We start from the raw sequence: 26,935 nt of genomic DNA on the forward strand, positions 1-26,935 counted from the left end.
TTCAGTGTGTCTCTTAAATCATGTAATATTTCACTTTCTGGTCACTAGTATTTAGTATGCAACCACATTGTTCCCAGTGCAGTGAAATTCAAAATTCCTTCGACCAAACGTAGGATTCTCAATAATAACCCCTCAATAAACCTTGACCTCTGAAGTGGGAGTAGAACTTTAGTGATTGAAAGTTGAAACCTGCAGAGGGCTCGCTGCTTTGTGAAGGAGAAAGTTAAACATTCATACTTTAGAAATGAGCTATTTTTCCTTCATCTTTCCCTCAAAATTATTCACCGTTGGACAGAGATCAGACACAGAAAATGTTAGTCCAGTAAGTGAAACTTTTTGAATGATTTAGACAGATGGGAAAACAGTTATACTAATAATGCTTTAGATATTTTAACTAGGTATCTTGAATGTTCCTGCTACAAGATAAAAAGGGACAAACTTCATGATACAATTTTTAATACTACATATTTTTAGGGTTTTTTTTAGTATCCTACTTATCTAGAAATATTTAATGTGCTCTGCTTACATTCTCTCACAAGATGGCACTCCTGTGTCATCTTTCAGATGTGACATCTGCAAATCTTTTTCTTCACAATTGATTTTTTTTATTTAAATGCCCAACTAATTTGTCATTGCTCCTTCTGAAATTATAGCCTCCCAGCTGTGTGTGTGGATGTTTGGTTTTTTTGGTTTTTGTTTTTGTTTTTTTAAAACCAGTGGCTTTGCAAGATGTCTGGCTTTTTAAGAAACTGTTTCTCAGAACTGGAAGAACTTCTTTACCTAAAAGCTTAAATTTTGAACAGCCATCGTATTTGTACAGCTGGGCAAAATGATATAGAAAACTGAATTGTGCTCCATAGACCTTGATTTAAAACTGATTCCATATCTCTATTGGCAGATCTGTGTCTGACACTTGAATTTTTGTTACTTGGATTCATTGGGCTTTATCCTAAGTGCCAAGTACCTTCAACATCTCTCAAGACTCAGCATTTAAAAAGGAAATGAGGAAAAATTGCCTCAATATGCTGTTTGTCAAACAAGGAATTGGTAAAGCATTTTTCCCCTGTGGAATGTATATACAGTAATTGTAAAGAAGGCTAGAATTGTCCGCTCTACCAAATGTATGACTGTAGGAGGATGATATGGTTTTTATGGACACTGATCATATGAAACTTTGTAGTGGATACATAAAGTAGCATGATTATTTTTATAACATTGTTGCAGGGACAGTTAAGTTAGTTCATCTTGGCAGTAAATGTTCCTTCTTTTTCAATGTTTGTTTATCTTAAGTGTAGTTTTAAATCTAACTTTTATAAAAACAAAATTGAGGTTGTGTTGGTATGCATCTGGGAGATGTTTTTGTGGGCTTGTGTGCTGCTACCTACAATGTTCTGTAGGAATTTTTAATTCTCAAATTACCGATATCTCCTATGCTCTGTATCACCAGTTAAATTCATTCATATTCTCCCCCAATCGGTCCTGTACGTCCAAACCATCTCTACTTATTTTGCCCATCTCTAGAGCAAGTAATTACTCAAGTTTGTAATGTCAGTTTTAATGTCCTTTATCTGAAAAAGGTGAAATTAGTTTTCACCTATGTGGTGTGACTTTGGGCTAATATGCACCAAAATATCCACCCCTTAGGTTAAAACCTGTCAAGCATAAATCAAAATAATAAATTGGCTGCCAACAACCACTGGCTTTCAGTCTCACTGGCTTTTCCAGCTCATTATTTGAAAGTGCTTATTTTACTGCTCACCATTTTTTCTGTTGCTTATTTAAGGCCTATGTTTTTGTATTTTTGTTTAGTCTCACTGAAAAGCAGAAGGCTTAATCTAATATTCTCAGTCTGGCTGGCCTGTGTCCCAAACCTTTGCTTCCAGGTTTCCTGAAGGACTTAAAGGGTCCCCAGAGAAGCTATTTTATTATTTTTGCTTTAAAGTAGAGAGCGGCCCTGATCCTGCAAGTTACTCTGCAACTAGTAGAGCTCCATGAGATTGCAGGGTCCACCTGCATGGACCAACTCCCAGAACCATGACATTCTTGGTTTTATAAAAAAAATTGACATAGATCAGTTCTTAAACATCTCTGCTCTAGCACAATTGCAGGTGGCTATTAGCCAGAACTGCTTTTGGTTTTAGTAGATTTGCTATGTCATGCATCACCGTAGCAGCTAAGTACTTCACAAATATGGCCAAGATTTTCCAAAATAGATGCCAAGTGTTAAGCTCACTCTACAATCCATAATTAGTTGCCTAAGAAAGTTTCATGGTATTTCCAAAGTGCTGAGCACTGGACATGGATCATTAATTAATTTACCTCCAATAGTATTCTAAAGTTGGGGGAAGTATCCCCATTTTATAGATATGAAACTGAGGCACATAAGATAGCCAGTCTCTTTGGTTTTGGAAAAATTTACCCAGAAATTAAGTGACTTGTTCAAGGTCACATTGAAAGCATATTGCAAAGCAGGGAAACTTCCACAGTTGTTTGGAGTATTAATTCAGTGTTGTGGTCACAGACTAAAGAGAAGAATCCTTCACTTGTCATATTTTAAACAGTTTTAGATTCAAAGCCGCTTTATAACTATCTATGAGAGAGAATTAAACTTTTAATAGAGAGAACTACATCTCCTGGCCACCTCTCCTGTTTGCTGTCTTGCAATGGTAATCACAGCAGTTGTTTACTTTAAAATCAGTTTACTTCCTCTCTCTCTCCCCCCTCCATTACTGCAGGTGCTTTACTGCTTTAAGGTATCATTTGGACCATAGTGACTCATGGTAGCACTCACCAGGGCCACTGCTCCTCCCCCATGCCCTTACCCAGGGCTGGCTTGAGCCATTCCTGCGCCCCGGGCAGCAGGTGCATGATGCATGCGTGGGTCTGCCCCCCGGGCACGCAGCGCATGCGCGGGTCTGCCCCCCGGGCACGCAGCGCATGCGCGGGTCTGCCCCCCGGGCACGCAGCGCATGCGCGGGTCTGCCCCCCGGGCACGCAGCGCATGCGCGGGTCTGCCCCCGGCACGCAGCGCATGCGCAGCCCCGCCCCCGGCACGCAGCACATGCGCAGCCCTGCCCCCGCCACGCAGCGCATCTTACAGATGCAATCAGGCATGTGGCGCCTGATGGCAGCTCTAAGGGGCACCGCACAGCCCCCGGGCATGTGGCACCCCCTATAGGTTGGCGCCCTGGGCAGCTGCCTGGCTAGCCCACCCCTTAATCCGGCCCTGCCCTTACCAATATTTTAATTGCTTAATGAAATACTCAAACTTGGTCCCTGTCTTCCCTGCACTCCCTCCCCCAACAGGCACCAATCACCACTCCTTTACTGCATCCATGTTTCCACCTATCTTATCTCTTGACATCTGCTTCCTTATTGCCTTATCCTCCTTGGGATCTCCTGGCTATGGTGTCAACATAATTAGAGCTGGTACAGGAACAATGAACTTACTGGAAAGCAAATAGCAACTACTGCAGATGGCTGGCTAATGTAATATTCCAAACTACAGCAAGGCAGTGTCTCCTACTCTGGCAGGGGCATCCTTCTCATGCCACATTTTCCTACTGCCTGGCAGAATGAGTGAACATTGCAAATGTTCCTATATATTTTAATCTTAGAGCTCCCTGAACGGGGGGGCGCAGTGTTTATTAAGAGAAGCTAATGTGCCCTCACCTCTTATCCTAGCAAGGTAGAAAAATTGTACTGCCACTCCTCTGGAGGAGGATTAGAAATACTATCACTGATCCGCCCCATGGTAAATATGCTAGAATTGTTATGGGTGGTGGTGATGAGGGAAGCTAGATGACTCATAGATTTAGGAGTAGGTGTGGGTTATCTGGTTAAACTTGGTATGTCTAAATTCAGACTTGTGCTACCCTCCCTCTTCTTCATTATTTTTCTCTTATTTGTTCCTTACACATCCCCAGAGGAGGCTCCCCATTACTCTTCTGTGTAGACTGATTGATTTCTAGGGCTAGCTGAAATTGTTTTTGGTTTTAAACAAAAACACCTTTTTGAATTATGCAGAAACTTTTCTGATCATTTCATTTTTTATTGAAATGAAATATTTAGAGTAGTTCAATCAGTTGGAATCACTTTGAATTTTTTTGGCATAAGAATTACCCTCTTTTTAAACTATCATCCCTGTTTTTTCCCCTCTGAATTGATTTATTTAAATACTAGATGGTTTACCTAGCATTGCTTCGGTCTAACTCAATTTTTGCTTTTCTTTATTTAAATCATTTCTCTGGAGTGGAGCAGGGGATGAGGGGTTCGGTAGGCAGCTGCCCTGGGGAACGAGAACAATCCCAGCCATCTGTCACCACAGCAGCTTGAGGCCAGGTGAGGAGCACCTCTCCATAGCCCCTGCAGCTTCAGCAGGCACAGCTGGGGAAGGGGTGCATGTTCCCCAGCTGGGGCAGGTTCAAATTTGTCTGCCTGTTGTTCCCTAGCCAGAGTGAGGAATGCAGCAAATTGTGTACTCTCCCCTTGCTCCCTGACAAAGGGGAACAGCCAACAATATTCCCATATGAATGGGGGAGGGTGGTTTCAGCTCCCTACCTGCCCCTTTCACCTACCTGGTGATAGACTCTCTTCTGTATGGTTTTATGAGAAGCAATCCCATTCCCAGCACATCCTATTTTCTTGGCACAATCAAACTCTTACCTTGCTGTAAACTAGGATAAGAGGAAGCTGTACACCAAATTTAGTGTCTTAGCTCTTAATTTGAGCAGTCCTTTGAACAGAGAGAGTGTGTGGGCAGGGGGGAGGAGGCCGGCTCCTCCACAACAAAGGTGAAAGTAAGCCACTGGGTATGATAAGAGATTGGCCACCTGGGCATGGGGCACCAGATGCTGCTGGTGTAGCAACAAAAATGGCTTGTATCTCTACATCAGGAGTCGACAATTTTTCTAGGGGGCCACTTCACCACTATTGATAGTGTCCATGGACCACTGTCTTCTCTTAACCCCATGTCCTAGGGGTGCCTAGAGGGAACTACCAGCCACCTTGAACGGCTGGTGAGTCCCTCTGGGGCACACCCCTGGCAGAAGGGGGGAAGACTTGGTGCACTCTCCTGCCTCTGGTTCTTGATTGGCCTGGGGCCAGGGGTGGTGCAGTAGGGCGGGCCGCAAGCCACATGAAACTGCTTGCTGGGCAGGATCCTATCCACCCCTGCACTACAGGCTGGGTAGCATGCCAGCCATGGGGCTCTGGCAACTGGGCAGTGCAATGGCTGTACTCCTAAATCTGAGATTCTTCCACATCATACTTTTCCTTTAACACTGCACACCCACCCACCCACCCACCCACCAACCAACCTTCTGCTTTGAGGACCCCTCTCTCCATCCCACCCTTTTTTTAAACTGGTACTATAATACTGTAGTACCTGTAAGAAATTTAACTTTTCATTCTGGTGGTCAGAATCCTTAGGGGGTGTAGTCGTGTAAGCCTTCATAGAGGGGAAAGCATAAAGCCTCGTTTAACTGGAGAGGGGAGGGACAGCAGATGCTGGTGCTGTCTTGTCCTGTGGTCCCGGGGGGAGCTATGGAGTGAGTTTGCCCACCCTGTTTCTACTTCACCGCGGGGTGTAGCCGGTGCTCAGTAAGAAATCCCGGCCGTGCCAGGTGGGGAAACAAGCCCAGGAACCAACATCCAGGAGCCGTTTGGCTGGCTGGACTCTCCGGCGCGGATACTGAAATGCCTTGTGAAGGGCAGCAGCCTGGGAGCGAGAGCAGGTGGGTGAACGAGGCTCTCTGATGAGCGCAGCTTCCCCGCTGAGAAGCCCCAGGGCGGCTCGCGCAGGAAAGGCAGCGTGTTCCCCGCCTGCGGAGCCAGGGAGAAGCCGCCGGCCGCTGTGGGTGGCACTGGGCGCGGTGACATTTACGCAACCGAGAGCGGGCCCGCGGGGCTAACCCGGCGCCTGCAGCCTCCCCCCGCAGTGCCCGGGCGAAGTGAAAGCGAAAGCGCTGCGAGCGGAGCGCGGCGCACGCAAGGTCCCTTCTCCCTCCAGCCCACCCCTCGGCGGGGCGGCTTTATACACCGGCGTGGAGACCGAAGCAGCCGGGCCCCGCCTGACTCAGCCCGCTCCCCCCACGCCCGGGGCGTGCCTGCCTGCCGGGCCGGGCCCACAGGTGCGGCGAGTTTGCGCGCTCCCTGCTGCCACCCTGCCCGGGGCGCGGCAGAGCAGCTGCAGGGGAGCGCTGCGAGGGAGCCCCGCTGGCCGGGAAGATGCGGCTGCCGTGGAGCAGTGAGTAGCAGCGGCGGGCGCCCCCGGTCGGGCTGGAGGCTGTGGGGCGGAGAGGCGGGCGCGGGCCCGCAGCTGGAGGGCTCCCCGCCCCCGAGCCCCACACGCTCCCGGAGCTCAGGGTCCCTTCCGGGAGGCTCTTGGGACGGGACGTGTCGGGCTTGCTCGTCCCCTCCCAGCCCTGCCTCCCTTTGGCCCGTCCCCTGGCAGGGGCAGCGGAGCCTCTGGACGCCCGGGGCTATGGGGGGTAAACACCTGCAGCACGAGTCATCCCCCCGCACGGGGAGCAGGGGTTGGGCCGGCGGGGAGCAACCTCTGCTACTAGCGCCATGCCCGGCTCGTCCCCGGAACCGCATTGCTGGGGGACAGGGGTTGGAGAAAGGGCAGGACCTTTCTCCAAACAGGGGGATTGTCCCGCAGGGCTAGGGATGGTAGGCGAAGAGTCTGGTGTCTCTCCTCAGCAATTGCCCCTGTTCCCTGAGTTTCCCCCTTCTCTACAGCCACATTGGTCGCAGGTGGGAGAAACCTGCTCTCTGCCAGGGCTGCCTACATCTGCACTCCTAAGTGTGGGACATAAGTACAGCCGCCCTTTGGCCTGGGCACGGTTGCAACAGCTACGTGTACTCCCTACCAGTGCTTGTGCCATTTCACAAGGGACTGAGAAATCTGTATAAACTGGTATAAAATACTAGAGAAATTTCTCTAGTAAATACATTCAGTGCCACATGATACTCTGGATGGAAATTTCACCTAAGGTCATAATTCATTACACACACACACACACACACACACACCCCACCACCATCCCCCCCCCCCCCCCAGGGGAGAGGAAATTTTCACTTCTTGGGTTGTACTGAGTAACACTGCAGATGCCCCTGTCCTCCTCTGCCCACCATGCTTTCGCTCTCTCCCACCCTTGGGGCATGCACAGATCTGCCAAAAGGGGGCAGGGGGTAGATTCCATGCAGCACAAACACACAGAAACCTCTTTCTGGAGCTACTAAGGCACTGGAAAGCTCTCTAGAGTTTTTTGGCAGAGAACATAGTTAGCTGTCAGGAGCACTGTATCTATTTCCTATATACAAGAAAATGTAAATAAATATTAGACTCACACAGCTCTAATATTAATGTGTTCTGACATCTTGTAGCAAGTCACTTGAGAGACACTGGTTAGCCTTAAAATGTTAATGTATGGTCTTACTAGAGAGAGATTGTCAGGACTCCTGGGTTCTAGCTCTAATCCGGAACTGGAATGGAGGCTAGTGGGTTACAGCAGGGGGCAGATACATTTCAGCTCTTTATAAGATCCGAATGGCCATACTGTGTCAGAGCAATGGTCCAGCTAGCCCAGTATCCTATCTTCCAACAGTGACCAATGCCAGGTGCGTCAGAAGGAATGAACAGAAAAGACATTCATTAAATGACCCGTCACTCATTCCCAGCTTCTGGCAAACAGAAGCTAGGGTCACCATCCTTGCCCATTCTGGCTAGAAGACACTGATGGACCTAACCTCCTTGAACTTAGTTTGTTCTTATTGGACTCCTGTTATAGTTTGGGCCTTTTCTCCATCTCCTGGCAAATAGTTCCACAGGTTGACTGAAGTTTTTTTTTTTAAATCTGCTGCCTATAAGAGTTATTTTTATTTACTCCTTCACTAACATAACACATTTCTTTATTCTATTTTTCCACACCATGTATGATTTTCTAGACCTCTAATATATCCCTTCCTCAATCCTTTAGTCATTTATTTTCCAAGCTGAAGAATCCCAGTCTTGTTAAACTCTCCTTATATGGAAGTTGTTCCTTACCCCCAACCTTTTCTGTTGCCCTTTCTGTACCTTTTCCAAATCAATTTTTTTTTAGATGTGATAACCAAATCTTCATACAGTATTCAAGATGTGGGCATACCATGACTTTATATAGAGACAATATTTTGTCTTACCTGTTCGTTTCATGTTGATTCCCAATAGTCAGTTTTTAGACTGCCACTGCATATTAAGCAAGTTTTCAGGGAACTGTCCACAATGATTCCAAGATCATCTTCTTGAGTGGTAACAGGTATTTTAGACCCCATCATTTTTTGTATGCATAGTTGGGATTATTTATTTCCATGTGCATTACTTTGCATTTCTCAGCACTGAATTCCATCTGCCATTGTGTTGCCCAATCACCTATTTGGTGAGATCCCTTTGTAACCCCCTTTGCAGTTAGCTCTGGACTTAGCTATTTTGAGTAATTTTGTGGTATTTGCAAATTTTGCCACCTCACTATTTATCCTTATTTTCAAGAACATGTATGGCTGCGTCTAGACTGGCAAGCTTTTCCACAAAAGCGGGTGTTTTTGCGAAAAAACTTGCCAGATGTCTACACTGTCCGCTTGAATTTGCGCAAGAACACTGACGATCTAATGTAAGATTGTCAGTGTCCTTGCGCAAATACTTTGCTGCTCCCGTTCAGGAAAAAGCCCTCTTGTGCAAATGTATTTGCGCAAGAGGGCCAGTGTAGACAGCTAAAATGTGTTTTGCGCAAAAACGCCATTTTCGCTACTGGGGCTATCGGGGCTTTCTTGCGCAAAACCGCATCTAGATTGGCACGGACGCTTTTCTCAAAAAAGTTCTTACACAAAAGCATCTGTGCCAGTCTAGATGCTCTTTTCCGCAAATGCTTTTAACGGAAAAACTTTTCCGTTAAAAGCATTTGCGGAAAATCATGCCAGTCTAGACATAGCCATATAAGTTTAACAGTACTGGTACAAATTCAAATCACAGCAACACAACACTCATTGCTACTCTCTTTTGCCCTCCCTATCAAGTACTTGGCAATGTTTTCATGATGATCTATGATCATTTAATGACTTGCATATCAGTCTTTTGTTGTTCTTAATCACCTGCCTCCCTCCTTTTATAACAAACTCCCTGTCCCAAAGGCAAAGCAGCAAGCAGCTCAAACTCTGTTGCAGTTAAGAGCTGCCTTTGGAGCCAGGGTATACAGCTTTAAACAGACCTCAAGTATGAAACCCAGGGGGTTCAAACTTTCAAGGTGGGCTTCTGCCTCCTAACCCCTCACTTGTGTTGATGTGAAATGAGGTGCAAAGATAGGTATTTACCAGTGTTCCCTCTAAGACTTTCCATCCATGAGCAAAATGAGTTTTGCCTTATGCACTGTGACAGGGTGGCAAGCCCAGCTCCTCCCCACCCCCTCAGGAGGAAGAGCATGGAGCCTTTGAGGCCCCATCTGGGTTGATTTACCTTTTAAATTGTTATCATCCCCAGGCCAGTAGCAGCCTCCATCAGCAGGGCAATGCAGCCCAGTAGCCAAGTCAGTTGTTCAGATGTAGTGTCCCCCATTGAGGCTAATGGGGTGGGGTAAGGGGACCTCCCACTGCATTGGGTCCCAGTCCAGGGCACTGTCACTGGTGGGCATGTCCCACCACTAGCTCAGTGGGGAGTTCACCCAAAACACACCAAGCTCTCAGAGATTCCAATTCCCCACCCTGGGCTACTTCCTACCCTGTCCAGGATTCTCAGCTTCTTCCACACCTGTGTCCTCCAAGCTGGACACTTACCTGGCCAGTCTCTGCTGGCTGGCTTCTGCTTCAAGCTCTGGCAGCAACTCCTTTCTCTGCTGTGGTCAGCCTTGACTGAGCTGCTCCCTTGGCTTTTATACTGGTCCTCCAGTTGGAGCATGCCCAGCAGGGTTGTGGGGTGGAGCTCTCTCAGCCATATAGGCCTAGTTAACTCTTGCCAACCCAGTGCACAGTTGGTATACCCTGTCACATGCACCAATATTGAGGTCATGTGCGCTTGTTTGGATGTTTGCCATCATGTCACCCAAGTTATTAACAAATAACTTTTATATATTTTTAATAATGCTATGGAAGAAACAATACTAAAACAAGGGATAATTAACAAGGTTCATGACTTTAAATGTTTGTTTATTTAATATGAAGTCAAATTAAAAATGTAATATTGCAAAATTTTAAGTAGCCAAATTCCTCTGTTTATATCCCTTTACTAGACCCTCCTGCAGTTGGGCTTCCTGCTCAGTTAAATCTGGCTGTCCTTTCAGAAAATTGTTAATTGGCCTTTCAGACTAACATTTCTCAGCTTGTGTAGAATACACTGTCCATTGCACACCTAGACAACAGCTTATTGAATATTTCTCACCATTCACCTTGTGTCTCAGGGCTATCTTTTATTTTGGATCAGAGGTGAAGTCAATCCAGTATCTCCCCACCACTGCCCTCAGTTCTTTCTATTTGATTTACTACAGGTAAATAGCAACTTAGAAAATGTAGTTACCTAGAATGCTTGTTCTGCACACAAGACATAAATCAGAGCTAAAGCTCTCAGATTTCCCTTGTCTGATTTGATCAACTCAGAAGCATTCTTCAAAGCTTAAATGTCTATTAACACAAATAATGTATAAGAAAGGTGACAAATAATATTATTTGCTTTATAACACAGTGCACAGGCAGTCCAGTAGTAACTGGCAGTAAGTGTGCATTCAGGCAGTAAGTGTACATTCAGAACTCATGAGCGGCTGAACAGGGCAATTAAATCCTCTGCAGCCTTCCTTTTTCAAAGTCTCTCAAGTGAAAAATTCCCCTCCCCTCTTAGGCTGTCCCGTGTGTGTGTGAGAGAGAGAAATGTGTAAAGAAGGAAAAACAGAAGGTGTGGTCACCAGTCATGTAGCAATAGAGAGTTTATATTGTGTATCAACTATTTTCTGCTCTTTTTTGAGAGGGTCTGGTTTTTAATGGCAGTGGGCCTGCTGAATGCTGTGCATGTTTTACTATTTTACGACATGTTTACAAATAAAGGATGCAATGTTTTCAAGCTATCTCTGCATTACATTATACCATCATGGTTAGGGACGATAAAACTAAAAACCTGTTTAGGAGCAATTAAGCACTAGGAAGAAAACAGCATTCCTCTATTTAGCTAGAACTACATTTCAGTACATTCCATCTGTACATCCATTTTACCCCTGTCCCACACAATAAAATTCCTTATTCATCATGTCAGTCTGAATTTTACTGCATGACAGTCAAGCCCATACCTCGTACAAGCACTGTCCACCACCAAGAAATTAATCAGCCACTTTTTCCCCCCCACAAGCATACTCCTATGGGTACTATTCCCACTCTTCCATTGGGCCATGCATGTCCATGTGGCCACTGGCTCTGGTCCCAGCTCTGGCCCCTGCCACCACATGGTTCTGGGACCCAGCTTCAGCCACCACCATCAGCTGCAGCTCCGGCAGCCAACATGAGAACCCTTCCCCACACCATCCGTTAATAACCGTTAAACCTCATTTTTTAAGGAGTAAGGGTTATTTCAAAAGAAGGGGTTTCTTTCGAAATAACCGTGTCTACACCGTGTTTTTTTATCTCGAAATAGGGTGTTTCGAAATAGCGCCTGCTATTGCTATTTAAGCAAATGAAGTGTGGGAAATTCAAATCCGTGCTTCATTTGCAATTTCGCTTGGCTTCATTTTAATTCCACTCTTGAAAGAGGAATGCAGTGTAGACATACCCCCACATAGCTCATGATGATCTGTATAAATGTGTTGTCTGTTCTTAGGATTTTAGAGTTGGATGTTTGTCTGTTATCTTGCTATAAACAAAAAACCCACTGTCACACACATCTTTCTGTAAGTGAAGACAAGAATGTAGTGCCACACACGAGTGAAAGGCCAGTATGAACAAATTAGCTCAAGTGTTACTTTGTAGTGTTGCTATTTTCACTAGAGCTAGGCTAGCTCTAGCACAGAACACTCAAGCACAGAAAACTTGAATTAATTTTTCAGTCACTAAAAGTGAGTCTGGCAGTTGAAATTTGTCTCAAGGAGGATACCCAACATCAATTGTTTCTTTAAAATGTTTTATACTTCATTAAAGCTAATGAGTAAAGGACCGTTGCAAGTTTTTTTTTTAATCAAGTGGAAAACGTTGATGATCAGATTTATAGTGACCTTTTTCTTACTCTGGATCAGGAGTGGGCAATAATTTTTGATGGGTGGGTCACTCCAGGCATTTGGTAAGTGGGTAAGGGCCATGCTCTTCCATTATATTAATGGAAAAGTTGCAGCATCTGGGATGGAGGTTGGATACAGAAGGGAGATTGAGGTAAGGGATTGGGGTGCAGAAGAGGGTGTGGAATCTGGAAAGGAGTTATGACCTGGGTCAAGGAACTGGAGTGTAGGGTCTGGGAGGAAGGTATGAATGCAGGTAGGGAAGAAGAGGGTTTGGAGTTATATATGGTGTGGGAGTAGAGGATCTAGGAGGAATGAAGAGACTGAGCCTGCCTCTGGCTGGGAGATGTTTACCTGGATGACTTCTGGCCAGCAGCCCAGCATGTTCCCTGCCTTCCATGTCCCAGAAGGCCACTGAGAGCAGCCAGCCATGGGACCCTGTTTGTGAACAGCTGTGAGCCTGTGGGGAGGGAAAGGTTACTTTGTGTGCTGCCTGTTCTTCAAATAGACAGCTCCCATTGGCCAGAAAATGAACAATGGGGGCTGAAAGATTGTGCTGGAGGTGGGGTCAGCAAACGGAGTCTGAGCAGGGGGAGGGAGCAGGCTGTCAGGCTTCCACTGCTCACGTGAGCCATATCTAGCAACTTGGTGGGCAGTATCCAGCCTGTGGGCCTTATTTTTCCTGGCACAGGGGATGCTGAAAATGAACAAGATTTCTCTTGAATTAAATTAATATTAAAAAGCTTGATAAGCTGGAAACAAGGGTCTTAACAAAACAGCGTGGATATTTTTTATAAACATGAAAATCTGTCACATGATCACTCAACATATCAAAGTTCTGCTGTTTCTCATTGACAACATTCGGTATCACATTTGATCTGCAAAAGGCAAAATAAATTGAGCTTGTGCATTTGTGTGAGGTGACTACAAATCCTGTTTAACTAGCTGCTGAGCAACTCCTTACAGTGTTCATATTTTACCTGAGACGAATCCTTTGTTTTAATTACTTATATCCATTCAGTTCTTTGTTTTTCTACCACTCCCTTCAACTTCAAGCATTCTGAATCAGATAAATCATTAAATAGAGTTTAGCAATCAGTGAATGCTAAATAGAGCTGGCCAAAATGTGTTAAATTGGGCCAATTTTTCAATATAATTTTGTATTTTGAAATATCAGATTTTCACCCCAGAATATATTTTGGACATATATTGCATCCTGTTTTAATTCACTTTAAAATATAATACTTGTTGTCAATATCTAATCACCTCCAGCTCCAGCATAGACTGAGAGTCACTTAACTCAATTGTTAAAAATCTGTATCAATTGGATGCTAATTAGAACGGGTCAAAATTTTTCCAACAAAATGTTTTTCCTGTTAGAAAAAGCTATTTTGTTGCAATCTAAACTTTCCCCAGCAGGTATCAATTTTGATGAGATTTCATTTTAAAAAAATCAAAATGAAGCATTCTGATATGGTCAAAATGTTCTGTTTTGACTTCCATGGACTAGGACATTTCAGTTTTTCATTTTGAAATTATTTTTTTCTCTAATATTTTATTTTATATTCTAAATTATAATATAAAATGTCAAAATTGATTCAAAATATTTTGATTGTATTGAATTGTAATGTTTCACCTGACCAGAAATTGATGTGGGTTTTGTTTTTTCAAATTCCATTTTGCAGGAAATTTAGAAATTTCCACATAGTAAAAGAGAATGGGAAATTTAGTTTCAGAATTTGATGTAAAAAAAAAAATGTTTGTTTCTGAATAGCCCCGGTGTTAATGTTTTTAAACAGCACTTATAAGTTAAACATGATTTATTTATCTTTTTAAACTCAACCCACGCACTCCTCCATGATAGATGGGGGGCCTAGAGTGCTGGGATTGTGCTAAAGCACAAGGAATTCATTAACTTCTTGCTCAGGAATTTGATTTAGGAACCATCTATAGATCCCGTATTTACTATTAGGAAAGGAAACTTAAAAATAAACAAAAGAATCTCCAAATTTGATGTTTAGTCCTCATTTCCTTGTCTGAACTGCCTGCTATGTGCTGTTGAAAAACCTGCCTTGTTTTCTCTGTCCCTTCCACATCTTGCAACCCCACGAAAACTCTGTATTTCAGCAGCAGTCAAACTAGTTCTTAATGAACACAATGTATATACTCACCGTCTGAAGCACTTGGGTCATTTTGGGGTGAAAAATATACAAATGTGGTATTTTATTAACTTTTGAGTAGCATGAATTACACTTACTTCCAGGCCCAGGAATAAATTGTTATTTCTCAAGAAGAGGTAGCCAAGTTTCTGGTACAACATGACTCTGTATTTATCTGCTTCAATATCAAAAACATGGCAAATACACACCAGTCTTCGTGTCCATTATAGACACTATTATAGTTTATACTAGAATTAGTAGCACAATTGCAGAAATGAGAGAGACTGGACTAATGGCTATGGTCACTCCAGTTTTCTCTGCAGGCTTCCAAGTTTCCGGATGTGCACAAATCTGGTGTTTAGAAGTCCACCCTCAACCAGATCTCCAACCCTCATTTACATATCTGCCTAGTCAGGCCTAGCTTAGTTTCCTCCTGTATTTTTAAGAAGATACAGAAAGCCCCCTGTAAGCTTACTGTAGGGTAGGGTTTTAAACTGCTACCTATCATCATAGAAACTGGGTGCCACCAATCTAAAATGGATAGCAATAGGAAGGTCTATTGTGGATTTCATGGACTCTCTGGCATGTCTCCTTTTCCAGGGTCAAATAGATAGACTGATGTTTGTTTTTGTTTTTAAGACATTTTTCCTGTAGGGGTAGAAAAGGTGGTCATTGTAGAGTGCCATGCTCACTCTGTCCACAGCCCAACTGAAAATCTCAAATGGTGTGGAGTGCCTGTGCATCAGGACTGAATTTCACTGTATTAAATTGGTTTATTTGTGTAGCATTGCCATAGAAAATGCTATATTTTTAATATCCTTTTGTAGACTTATTTCACATTAAGTAATGGATTTGTTGTTTCTTTTCAGACGTGGCAAAGTTATCAGGACTAGCATTCGCATCTGTATGTGCTTGGTATTTGGGATACCTATTTGCAGATATCGTTCCTGAAGATTCGCTATCATCAGCTATTGAAAATCTTCAGAACATTGGAGAGAAACCAGTAATTAAGCGTATGTGGTCACTTGATATTTTTCCACTAACATGCAGCATATTATAAGGGAAACATAGTGTTTGTAATTTAATCTGCAAATGGCTTGTTAGTTAATGAATGATTACTTGTGTACTATTTTAAGAATGAATGAGCAGCTATTATTATAATTAAAGCTGTCATTTTAATAGCAGTTAACTCGTGGTCAACTCAAAAGAATTGTGGTAAAAAATTGTGATTAATTACACTGTTAAACAAATAAAATATCAATTGAAATTTATTAAATATTTTGGATGTTTAAATTTTGAAATATGTTGATTTCAATTACAGCACAATACAAAGTATACAATGTTCATTTTATATTGTTATTTTTATTACAAATATTTGCGCTGAAAAAATGCTAAAAGAAATATTTTTCAATTCACTCAAAAACAAAATTACGTTAAACTATAGACCTACAAGTCCACTGAGTCCTACATTTTGTTCAGCCAATCACTAAGACAAGCACGTTTGTTTACATTTATAGGAGGTAATACTGCCCATGTCTCATTTACAGTGTCACTTGAAAGAGAGAACAAGCATTCATATGGCAATTTTGTAGCCAGCATTGCAAGGTATTTACGATCAGATATGCTGAATATTCGTAAATCCCTTCTATAGCTGTAAAATCCCATTTAATTGATTGTCTGGTTAAACATCATGTTTAACCAGTTAACTGATTAAAGGGGAGGTGGGCAGGATGGCAAAGCTCTAGCCTCCACTGGTTAATGGGAACAGGTAAGCGTCACTCATTAAAGGTGATGCTTACTCGTCAACCTTTCACATCCCTAGGCCCTTTATGCTTTGGCTACCATTCCAGAGAAGAAGCTTTCATGCTGATCATACTCATTAAAATATGTTAATTAAATTAGTGACTGAATTCCTTAAGAGAGAATTGTGTGTCTCCTCTCCTGCTTTACCACTTTCAACTGCGGATTTGACAAAACACACAAGGTACCAATGTGAGATTTCTAAAGATGACAACAGCACTGTACTCAAGTTTAAGAGTCTAAAGTGCCTTCAAAAATCTGAGAGGATGAAGGTGTGGAGCATACTTTCAGAAGTCTTAAAAAGAACAACACTCTGGTGCAAAAATAATAGAAACCAAGACACCCAAAAAAATCAACCTTCTGCTGGTGACATCTGATTCAGATGATGAAAATGAGCCTGTGCTGATCAGTACAGCTTTGGATTATTGAGCAAAACCAATCGTTGGCATGGACACGTGTCTTCTGGAATTGGTGGCTGATACATGAATGTACATTTCAATCTTTAGTGCATCTGGTATGTAAATATTTTGTGATGCTAGTTACAACAGAGCCATGCGAATGAGGATGCATCTACACTGCACTTTTAGCTCGGTATAAGCTACGCAATTTGAGCTATGTAAATTGCATACCTTACATTGAGTGTATTTCAAAATGGCTTATTTTGAAATTTTGCATTGACTACACAGCGCCAAATTTTGAAATAGAGCACTATTCCGAAACATCCCTTCATCCTCATGGAACTAGGTTTACAGGGATGTCAGAATAGCATTCCCATTATTTCTAAAGCTATTTTGAAATAACAGGTACTGTGTTAAGATGCGGGAATGTTATTTTGGGACACCAGAAGTATCCTGAAATAGAGCTGCTGTCTAGATGCACCCTGACTGACTTCGCTTTCAGATGACGTTGTGAAGAAGTTAGTAGCATTATCTCCTGCAAATTGTAACCAAATTTGTTTGTCTGAGTGATTGTCTAAGTTGTAATATTTTTAAACACCAATTTACCCTCATTTGGCAAGTAGGTGCTAATTTCAAGCATGTGTAAATCTGGGGTACTTTTGATATGATCGCTTGCCTTTGTAAGTACTTGTTTGACCTTGCTCTAATAGTCTGAAATTATTTGGTCACTTTGATAACCATGATGTTTACACGGTGCTCAAACAAAACATGTTCTGTTTTCTTATTCACTACAGCCCCACCTCCTAAACGACAGAAATGTGACCATTGGTCTCCATGTTCACCTGGGAGCTATGCTTATCGATTACTTAGTGGTGGTGGCAAGGAAAAAATGGCCAAGATTTGTTTTGAAGATGAGATGTAAGTCCTACTCTACTTTCAATCCAACCAAGGGCATTTGCTTTTGGTTTAATGACAAACCAAATTCTTACTATAAAAGACATTTATTGGATTAACGCAGACTACATAACACAAGAACAGTGATCTTGGGATTTTTCACTTTCAATATTATTTGCCGTGCTACACTCTTTAAGCACCTCAAGCAAGAAACCAGCATCTCAGCTCTCCTCTACTTTACATCTGCATATGTCAGTGGTCTATCCTTGGCTCTTCCCAGTTTGTTCGGTTCTGATAGCGTGTGAGATGGTAAAACACACACACACAAAGTCCATCTGCAAAGAGATTTCAGTTTAAAGTACAGGTGTGATTCTAGGACAGATATGTTGCAAATGAGGCACAGTTGGAAATCCAAAGGTGGGAATCACTTAGAGCAGTGGTGTAGCCAGGGCCAGACACTTGGGTGGGCCTCGACTTTTGGTGGGAGAGTGGGTGGGCAATGAGAGGGGACAGGAGAGGTCAGGACTGCCTTGCCTAATCTCTCCTGTCAGCCTTGCAGGGGGCAATGGACGTTCTGGCGAGGAGTCCCCCTAGACTCTAAGTGCACACCCAGGGAGCAGGGTCAGGACACAAGAGCTTGCCCGGATCCTCCCATCTGCCTGGTACTCCAGCCTGGGAGTGGGGTCAAAGTGCAGGGGCAGGGTTGAAGCGTGAGAACTTTTCCTGTTCCACCTGCCTGGCATTCCATCAGGGCAGTGCGTCAGAGCATGGGGGCCTGCCTTGACACTCCAAGTCCACTCCCTAGCTAGAGCACCAAACAGATAGAGGGAGGCAAGGCCTCAACCCCACTCTACAGCCAGCATACTGGGTGAGCAGTGTAGGCCACTGCACCCCAGCCCTGTTCCCGGTTGGAGTGCTGGGCAGACAGAGCAGGGCAAGCCTTCAGCTCCACTCCACTGCTGGAGTGTGGGGTGGGCAGGGAAAGCAATGGGGCCAGAGGAGAGATAGAGTTAGTGGAGGTAGACCTGGATCCTATGTGAATGGGCCACCGCCCAACCTTGGCTATATTTCTGATTTAGAGGTTGCGGGTTTTAATTTAATGATTATAAATATTTTAAAAATCTTCTTCAGTGCTGTCAACTCTGCTCCATACGTTTTCTCCCTTTGGGATAGCTCACTGGTTTTTTCATCTTTGGGGTCACATGCTGGTTTTATTGAAATCTTTGCCAATATTTTCACTGACTTTACTGAAACTAAAGCTTGACTCTGTGTCCTTATTTCTGTGAAGCTGCTATCTCCCTGACATTTTTATTTCCCCCTTTTCTGGCTACATGTATTGCTTCATTGTGTCAGCTGTTGGATACCTTAACTTTAAACCCTGAATAATTCTGTTCCATTTGTGTGGAGAACATTCTTTTTTTTTAAGTCCATTACCAACACTAAACCTTGTCTAATTTTCTCTGTTTTATTGCATCTTTCCAGTCTTCCTCGCTCTATGTAATCTGAAAGTATACTTATTTTTCTTTGACACTTTAGATTTTTTTTCCTTTTAGTCTCCTTTGTTCTTTTTGTTTTCTCTGCGCTTGTGTCTAAAATAGTCATTCTTGGTAACATTGTTTAACCTTGCACCTAGGATTGTACCTTAGTTTGTATGCTTTGGGCCAAGATTTTCAAAAGTGGCTAATGCAGGGGTTCTCAAACTTTGTGATACCATGACCCCCCTCTTAGCTGCTCGCGACCCCCCGGGGGGTTGGGACCCACAGTTTGAGAAATGCAGGGCTAATTAATGTTGGTGCATCAAGTTTCCACTGCACAACTTGAAACACTGTAAAAAGGGCCTAATTTTCAGAGGTTGGATTTCCAGCACGTTCTCAAAATAGGGCCTCTTTATAGTATTTCAAGTTAGGCCCTCTAAAACTGAGACACTTGCAATCACTAGTGACTTGTAAAAATGTTGGTGTGCCACTGTTGAGAAGATACACTGGCCTATTCTATGAATCTACATGGAATGGTGCCATAAAACTTTTTTTTTTCTCTCTTCAGCATTGTTTTTACTCTTATGCTGCACTTATTTACGGTTTTGAAGTAGGCTTATTATGGGTTCTCTGGAAGAAACTGACCCACCCTTCATAGACTTTTAAGACATGGGGGCTCCATTGCTTTCAGCAGATTCCTCAGTTAAATGATTAACCTAAAAACAAAAATCTAAAGGAAGGACTTTGCACAGGTAAATGCCATTGCTCTTCTGGAAGTACAATTCCTGACTGACAGCATATTTATCTCAATTTCAGGCTCATAAGTGAACAGAAGGGTAATGTTGGACGAGGTATAAACATTGCCATTGTGAATTGTAAGTAAGAGAAGAATGTTATGAGGACAATGGTAGAACACTAAGAAAAATGATTATGCATATCTAAGATGCAATCTCTAAGCAAACTAACAATCCTCATTCTATATTTTTAAACTAACATTTCTTCTCCGTTGGACACTTACAAAAATGTAGCAGAGCTGGGCAAAATACAGCTCACCAGCCAGAGCCAGCTCACCATGATACTCTGGGCTGCCAATGTCCTGTAGTCTACGGGATCCTCAGGCAGGCTTCCTGCCTGTCATGCCCATGCATGCCACTCAAAGCTGTCAGCTGCTAGGGTCAGTGTGTATGCCTCTACTGTGTGCCCCCTGGGAGGGGGTCTCCATACACAGTTCCTGCTCCAGTACAATCCTCACAGATCCCATTGGCCAGAAAACAAGCTCAGATTCAGTGTGGTGTTTGCTTTTACCCAAAAATGTTGCACATTAAAAAAAAGTTTTGTTCTATTTCCCCCTCTTCCCCCCCCCCCCCCCACACACTTGAAGCTAAATGGCTGCACTATAGAGACACAGCCATCCTTCCACCGAGAGCTAGTTTCTAGCCATGCTTTCCTTAATTATCTTATTTTGTTTATCCACTCATTCAGATAGAAAAGTGACTGTATCTACCTTTGCAGTACAGTAAAACAAATCATCTGCAAATGTACTGTTCAATTAAACATTTTGGGTATGTCTACACAGCAAAGTTATTTCAAAATAAAAGCCATTATTTTGAAATAACTTTCCTAGCATCTACACAAGCCAGCTGCTATTTGGAAATTAATTTGAAATAGCGGAGGCCTTATTTCAAAATTGGTAAACCTCATTCCACGAGGATTAGCGCCAATTTTGAAATTACTATTTTGAAATAAGTGCTGTGTAGATGCTTATTCTGAAATAAGGGGCCTCCAGCCCTTCCCAGGGTGCCCTGCTGGCTGCCCTGGCCACAAGGTAACTTCTGACCTGATGCCCTGCCAGAACCAGTTCCGGCTGACCTTAAATGTGATTCAGCGTCCAATCAGTGTGGCTGTGCTATTTCAAAATGCATTTTGTGTGTATTTCAAAATTAGATATTTCGAAATAATGTAGTGTAGATATACCTTCCACTACACACTGTATCAAACATTTTTACTATAGCATCAGTCTAATATATTATTTCACATTGGTGTCCACTTTGTTTTCTGAATGAAGAGTTTTTGTTGTTAAGGAAGAAAAAAAACATAGATCAAGATTAACACCACTTAGGAAAAAAGGTGATGTTTTGCAGACAATCCAGAATCCTACGTTTGGCATCTCTAGTCTCTGGTCTTTACTCAGATCTGGAATGTTATTTCCCCACTTCTGGCCTCTGCCTCCTGAATTGGGAAAAGTAAACTTTAACAGAGTCCAAATACTCCTCCCTCTCCCATGATCTTGCCAAGGATAAGCCTTGATGAGCCAGAGAGGGAGCAGCAATTGCCAGATTTTCCTGCTGAGTGGGAGCTTACAGTGCTCCAGAAGAAAGCCTTGCATGGAAGTATGTGTCTTTCATTTTAAAGCCTGACTCCGTTTGGCATTTGAAAGCATAACATGACAATTGGTTATTGTTTTTCCAGTTTTCCTACTAGCAAAAACATATGTTACATGAATTTATCAAAGAATTTTGAAGTCTTAAGACTTGCTTCGAATTTTGCATCTGTTTCATGAACTCACGATAGGCTCATTTTGAACAATAACAATTAATTATAAATATTAACCAAAATTCTCTAAAATGACTAGTGGGTATGGGAGCCTAACTTGGGCCACTATAAAGAGATCAGGTTTTTTAGAAAGTGATGAACATCCATCCATTGAAAATTAGGGCTATTGAAATTTTCTCTAGTTTTGCTTCCATAATCAACAGGAACTTGAAAGCCTTAAGTCGTTGTATCCAGCTCTACTTAGGAACTAGAATAAAGTGTATAGGCAAGCACCGCAGTTCATAATGCAATTCACTCATTCTTTTAAACATAAACCGAAACAGTAAAGCCAATTCAAGAATCTGGGCAGAAATATTTTCTGCCATGAAACAATTTTGGTGAAGTTCAGTTGCAGGCAGGGGCGGATATAGGGCAGGGCGAACAGGGCAGCCGCCCCGGGCCCTGCACTTCAGAAAGCCCCGCGCATGCGCCGTGGCGCCGCTGCGCATGCGCATGGCGTCACAGCGCATGCACCGTGGCAAAGGGGGGGCCCCGTGGAATTATGCTGCCCGGGGCCCCGCAAAACGGTCATCTGCCCCTGGTTGCAGGACACCTTTTTATAGATCACTTCTGCATGCAATCAGTGGGCAGGAATTAATGCTGTCAAGGAGAATCACTAAGATTATATATAAGTGAATATACATATGCACGCACCAGATTAATGTTCTGAACTTGGAAGGAAATATGGAACTAATGAAAACTTGAAACCATAAGCAATGAGGAGTCCTGTGGCACCTTAGGGTATATCTGCACTTGCACCCTCTTTCAAGAGAGGGATACAAATGAACAGGGCTCACCGAACCGCGGCAAGTCCCGCTCACCAGCCGCACTGTCCTGCGATCATGCGCAGATCGCCCGAACCTGGCTCTTCCGGGTTACAATCTACTCACCACGGGCAAGTAGATTGCATTATTTGTCGAGCTCTGCAAATGAAGACATTCGAAATTGCAAATGAAGCCAGGATTTAAATATCCTGTGCTTCATTTGCATATTTACATTATGGCACTATTTCAAAATAGTGCTATTTCAAAATAACAGATGCTGTTAAGACGCGGTTATTTCGAGAGAAAACCCTTCTCTCAAAATAACCCTTATTCCACATACAATGAGGTTTACCAGATACTGCGTCCTAACAGCGTCTGTTATTTTGAAATAGCGCCATAACACGAATATGCAAATGAAGCGCAGGATATTTAAATCTCAGCTTCATTTACAATTTCAAATGTCTTCATTTGCATCCTTCTCTCGAAAGAGGGTACAAGTGTAGCCATACTCTTATAGACTAACAAATTTATTGGAGCATAAGCTTTCCTGAGCAAAGACCCACTTTGTCTGATGAAGTGGGTCTTTACCCACGAAAGCTTATGCTCCAATAAATCTGTTAGTCTATAAGGTGCCACAGGACTCCTCATCGTTTTTGCGATTCAGACTAACACGGCTACCCCGCTGATACTTGAAACCATAGTCAGGGGCGGATATAGGGCAGGGCGAACGGGGCAGCCGCCCCGAGCCCCGCGCTTCAGAAAGCCCCGCGCATGCGCCGCGGCACTGCTGCTCATGCGCATGGCGTCACTGCGCATGTGCCGTGGCAAAGGGGGGGCCCCGCGGAATTATGCTGCCCAGGGCCCCGCAAAACAGTCATCTGCCCCTGACCATAGTAATATAAAATAATAAATGCATTTATTTTTAGTTGTAACCATTGTGTTTACTTTCCCTTTTCATATCTCCCTTTCCATCATATTTAAAATGTATTATTTCTTTATTGCAGTTAAAACAGGAAAAGTAATATCTACAGAGTTTTTTGACATGTGGGAAGGAGGTAAGAGCCAAAGTATTATGAAATAGAAGTGGCACAGGGTCTCTTGTAGACACTTTTCCATGCAGAAGAAGTTTGGATAGAAAATATTTTTATTTAAATATTTGACAGTTGCTAAAGTCCTCCAGTAATTAATATAAAACAGATGGTAAAACAGATTTAACTCTGCTCATCAGTAGTACTTCACAGCTTAATACTAAAGAAAAAACTGAATTGTGTCAGTGGGAGTTGAGGGCACTCTTTTTTTTTTAGGATTGGGCCCTCTGAATGGGAAAGGGGGAATTAACTGGCTAGAGAAAAATGAGAAATTTACTTCTGTTTTTTTGGAGAAGGAAAGCTTAAAAGTAGCAATAAGCTGAGAGTAAGGTGTTTTTGTGCATTGGTATGCAGGTAATTGAAGAATCATTTGTTTTATCAATAGAATTCTCTGGACCCATGACTACTTTCATTAAAAATGCACCTCAAGGGTCACTCCTTTTGATGGTGACCCATGATGATGGAAGCAGCAGGTAAGCGAGTGCATTCTAGAATAATAAATGGCTTGCAACTCAGACTGGCAACCTTCTGAGAAGCAAAAGTTGTTACAATTTGAGTGATGATCAGGTTTAATCACTTACCATCTCCTGTGATATTTGATGTTGTCCCATTCAACACTTACTCATATAACACATATTGAACTTCTCAAAGACGCTCCAATTACACTAAATTTGTTCAAACAATTAAATGTACAAAAGAGAATCCTTCCCAACATAGAACTCTCCTCTCTGCTCCACGTGTGCAAACTCATGGTTTTTTATTGACATCAGTGGAGTTGCACAGGTGAAGTGAGGATAGAATTTGTTTCTGTGAATTGTATGGCACATTACTGGACAGTTCTTCAGTAGAAGATACAAGAAGGCTTTAATTATTCATTAATAGGAAATCAGAACACCCAACACAAAATATCAACAGACTATTTCCTTTCTTACCTAACTTATTTTTAAAGTTCTAAATTTCAGAAGTTTTCAATGTTTAATTTTTCAACTCTTCTAGATTAAAGGATGATGCGAAAAAAGCAATAGCAGAACTTGGGAGTAAAGAAATATGGAACATAAAGTTCAGGTCAAGCTGGGTCTTTATAGCTGCCAAAGGTTTCAAGCTACCAGATTATATTCAAAGAGAAAGGGTAAGGGTTATTTTGTTGTTGTCGGTTTTGTTTTTTAAAACTATAAATTTGAGAAACCCTTCAGAACCTTGTGTTGTGGCTTCTTTTCTGGAAACCAATTTCCAAAAGTGACTAGCAATTTAGGGTGTTTCAGACTTCCTTAAAGGTGTCTCAGAAATTGAGTTTTCAAAAATTGAATTTCAGAAGGTAGATGCTCAGCATTTTCTGAAGATCAGGACCCTGTATGAGTCTCAGAATTGACACCCAGGAAGAGATGCCCAAAACTATGTCATTTTTAAAAAATATTAGCCTCCTCACATTTGAGGAAAATTTAGCAGTAATCCTTTTTGAATCTGAACTTCTTCCCATGCCAGTGATATTTTAATTTATATGCTCCATACCTTAATTTATATGATGTAGAGAGGGGAGGAAAAATTAGTATTCTAGACCCAGCTCAGTTTCCACAGATTTCTCAAACTATTCTGAAGATATAGAGAACTATCCCTAGTTTCACGTCTTTTCCAGAACATGGTTGGGTGTTACTTACTGAAACAGATTCCCTATAAGAGGTACCTCAGCATCATTGTCTATGAGGTGCTCCAGGCATTAAGGAGTTTGGGTGATATCATTTTGAGGAATGATTATATAACAGAATGGAGTGAGGACATGCCAGTTTATGATAAACAAAATGCCCAGTGCATCTGACAGTTTCCAAGTGCTGGTATCCACGTATCTTTTCTCTCTTGCTACAAACAGCGAAATTAAGTTTTCCAGACTACTGACAACAGTCTATATGTGATAAACTGAACATTTGTTTGCTTTTTTTTTTTAACCAGATCAATCATTCTGACAATAGCAAGAACAGATATAATGGCTGGCCAGCTGAAATCCAGATAGAAGGTTGTATCCCAACTAACCTGATCTGATCTTACATTTTGCTACTAAAGTTGTGTACATTATTTTTATATATGGATGAGTCATAAAACCGATACACATTTAAATAACTGCTGTAAACTAATAAAGTCATGTGTACTATTTTAACCAGTTATCCTTCAGTGGTTATATTATACAACTGGTGGGAAAGCAAATGGGTGTTTCAATGGTAGATGCAGATAAATTCATCCATTTTCTGGTCTATAATGATGATGCATAATAGATATGCCAGGATTATAAAAATGGGACCATACTGTCACTATAAATGACAAGTCTTAATTTTTATAGGTTGCTTTCTGCTGTAAGTTTTACGAGGAAACAAGATAGAAAACCAAATTATATTTCTCCTGTCTCAATCCCTAGTAGTTGAAACAATTACTCTGCTGCAGTGTATTAATAATTCTTTTTCTCCTAAGAAAAGTTTGAATTGCCATTACTCTTAATGTACTTGTGTACTGATAATTAACCAATTTTAGCAATCACCAGAGGGTCACTTACAAGAATTCTGTGCAAATGATCTACACCCTTACATTTCAGTTTGCTCCTCCTCTCCCCACCATTAGTTTATTTTGCACATTGTTTCACAAACTTCTTACAGAATTTATAGAACTCATAAGAAAGATGCCTAGCTTCACTGTTGCATTTGTTGCTTCTCTTCTATTTCCTTTGTTTGGTTATCTGTTTAGAATGTAAGCACCTCAGGTCAGGAATGTAATAATAATATTTGTCTGTAAACCACCTAAGAAACTGTTGGCATTATAGATACTGTAGTAAATCCAAATCAAATCCAACATAGCACCTGCTGAATTTGGCCTCACTCCTATTGTAATAGGTTCCCTATTGGGTACCGCTGTGTTCCTGACCTATCAGCCTGGGCTCCCTCTTGCTAGGGATGTCAATGTATAGTTGAGCAGATGATTAACTGATAAGCCTAGGCTTATTGGTTAATCTTATTGACTACACACACTCCACCCCTCCTTGCTGCCTATGATAGAGAGGCAGCAGGAGGGGAAAGTGAGAGCCGGTGGTTCAGAGCCACCTGCCCTGCCCCCCTAACCCCAGCATTGCGGCTTCATGTGAGCCGCTTCTCTCCCCCTCCCTCCACACTGCTGCCTCTCTATCAGAGGAACTGGGGTGGGGAGAGAGGCAGGAGCTGATATATGTAGGAACCAGCTCTTAAGATGGCTTTCCTCACATACTGGCTCCACAGATCTGTCTGCTGCTCCTCTCCTCCCCTCTCCCCTCTCCCCCCTCCCCCCCACTCACACTGCTGCCTCTGTTAGAGGTAGCAGGGGGGAGGGCAGGAGAGGCTGCAACAGAACAGCTTCTGTCCATGGTGGGCTCAAGCTCACTGCAGACAGAGGCTGCTCTGTGGGATGCTGGCACAGCTCTTGTCCACGGGGAGATCAGACCCCACAGAGACAGGGGCTGGTGCCACCCCCATGCTGCTGCCTTCTGGCCCCATCCCTGAGGACCATTGAATAGTCATGTAACCATGTAATA

General features: G+C 42.7%; 1 protein-coding gene across 1 annotated transcript; it reads left to right on the forward strand.

Moving 5' to 3' along the window:
* Positions 1 to 5,866: 5,866 nt before the first annotated feature.
* On the forward strand, positions 5,867 to 25,540 carry FAM3B (FAM3 metabolism regulating signaling molecule B). Its single transcript, XM_075912142.2, has 8 exons — positions 5,867 to 6,247; positions 15,250 to 15,393; positions 17,373 to 17,496; positions 19,764 to 19,822; positions 23,308 to 23,358; positions 23,777 to 23,864; positions 24,388 to 24,520; positions 25,336 to 25,540. Exons 1-8 carry the CDS (start codon positions 6,229 to 6,231, stop codon positions 25,423 to 25,425), a joined length of 708 nt encoding a protein of 235 aa, XP_075768257.1. The 5' UTR covers positions 5,867 to 6,228; the 3' UTR covers positions 25,426 to 25,540.
* Positions 25,541 to 26,935: the final 1,395 nt, after the last annotated feature.

The sequence above is a fragment of the Pelodiscus sinensis genome, chromosome 1, assembly GCF_052426305.1.
Source record: "Pelodiscus sinensis isolate ZL-2025 chromosome 1, ASM5242630v1, whole genome shotgun sequence".
Classification (NCBI taxonomy): Eukaryota; Metazoa; Chordata; order Testudines; family Trionychidae; genus Pelodiscus; species Pelodiscus sinensis.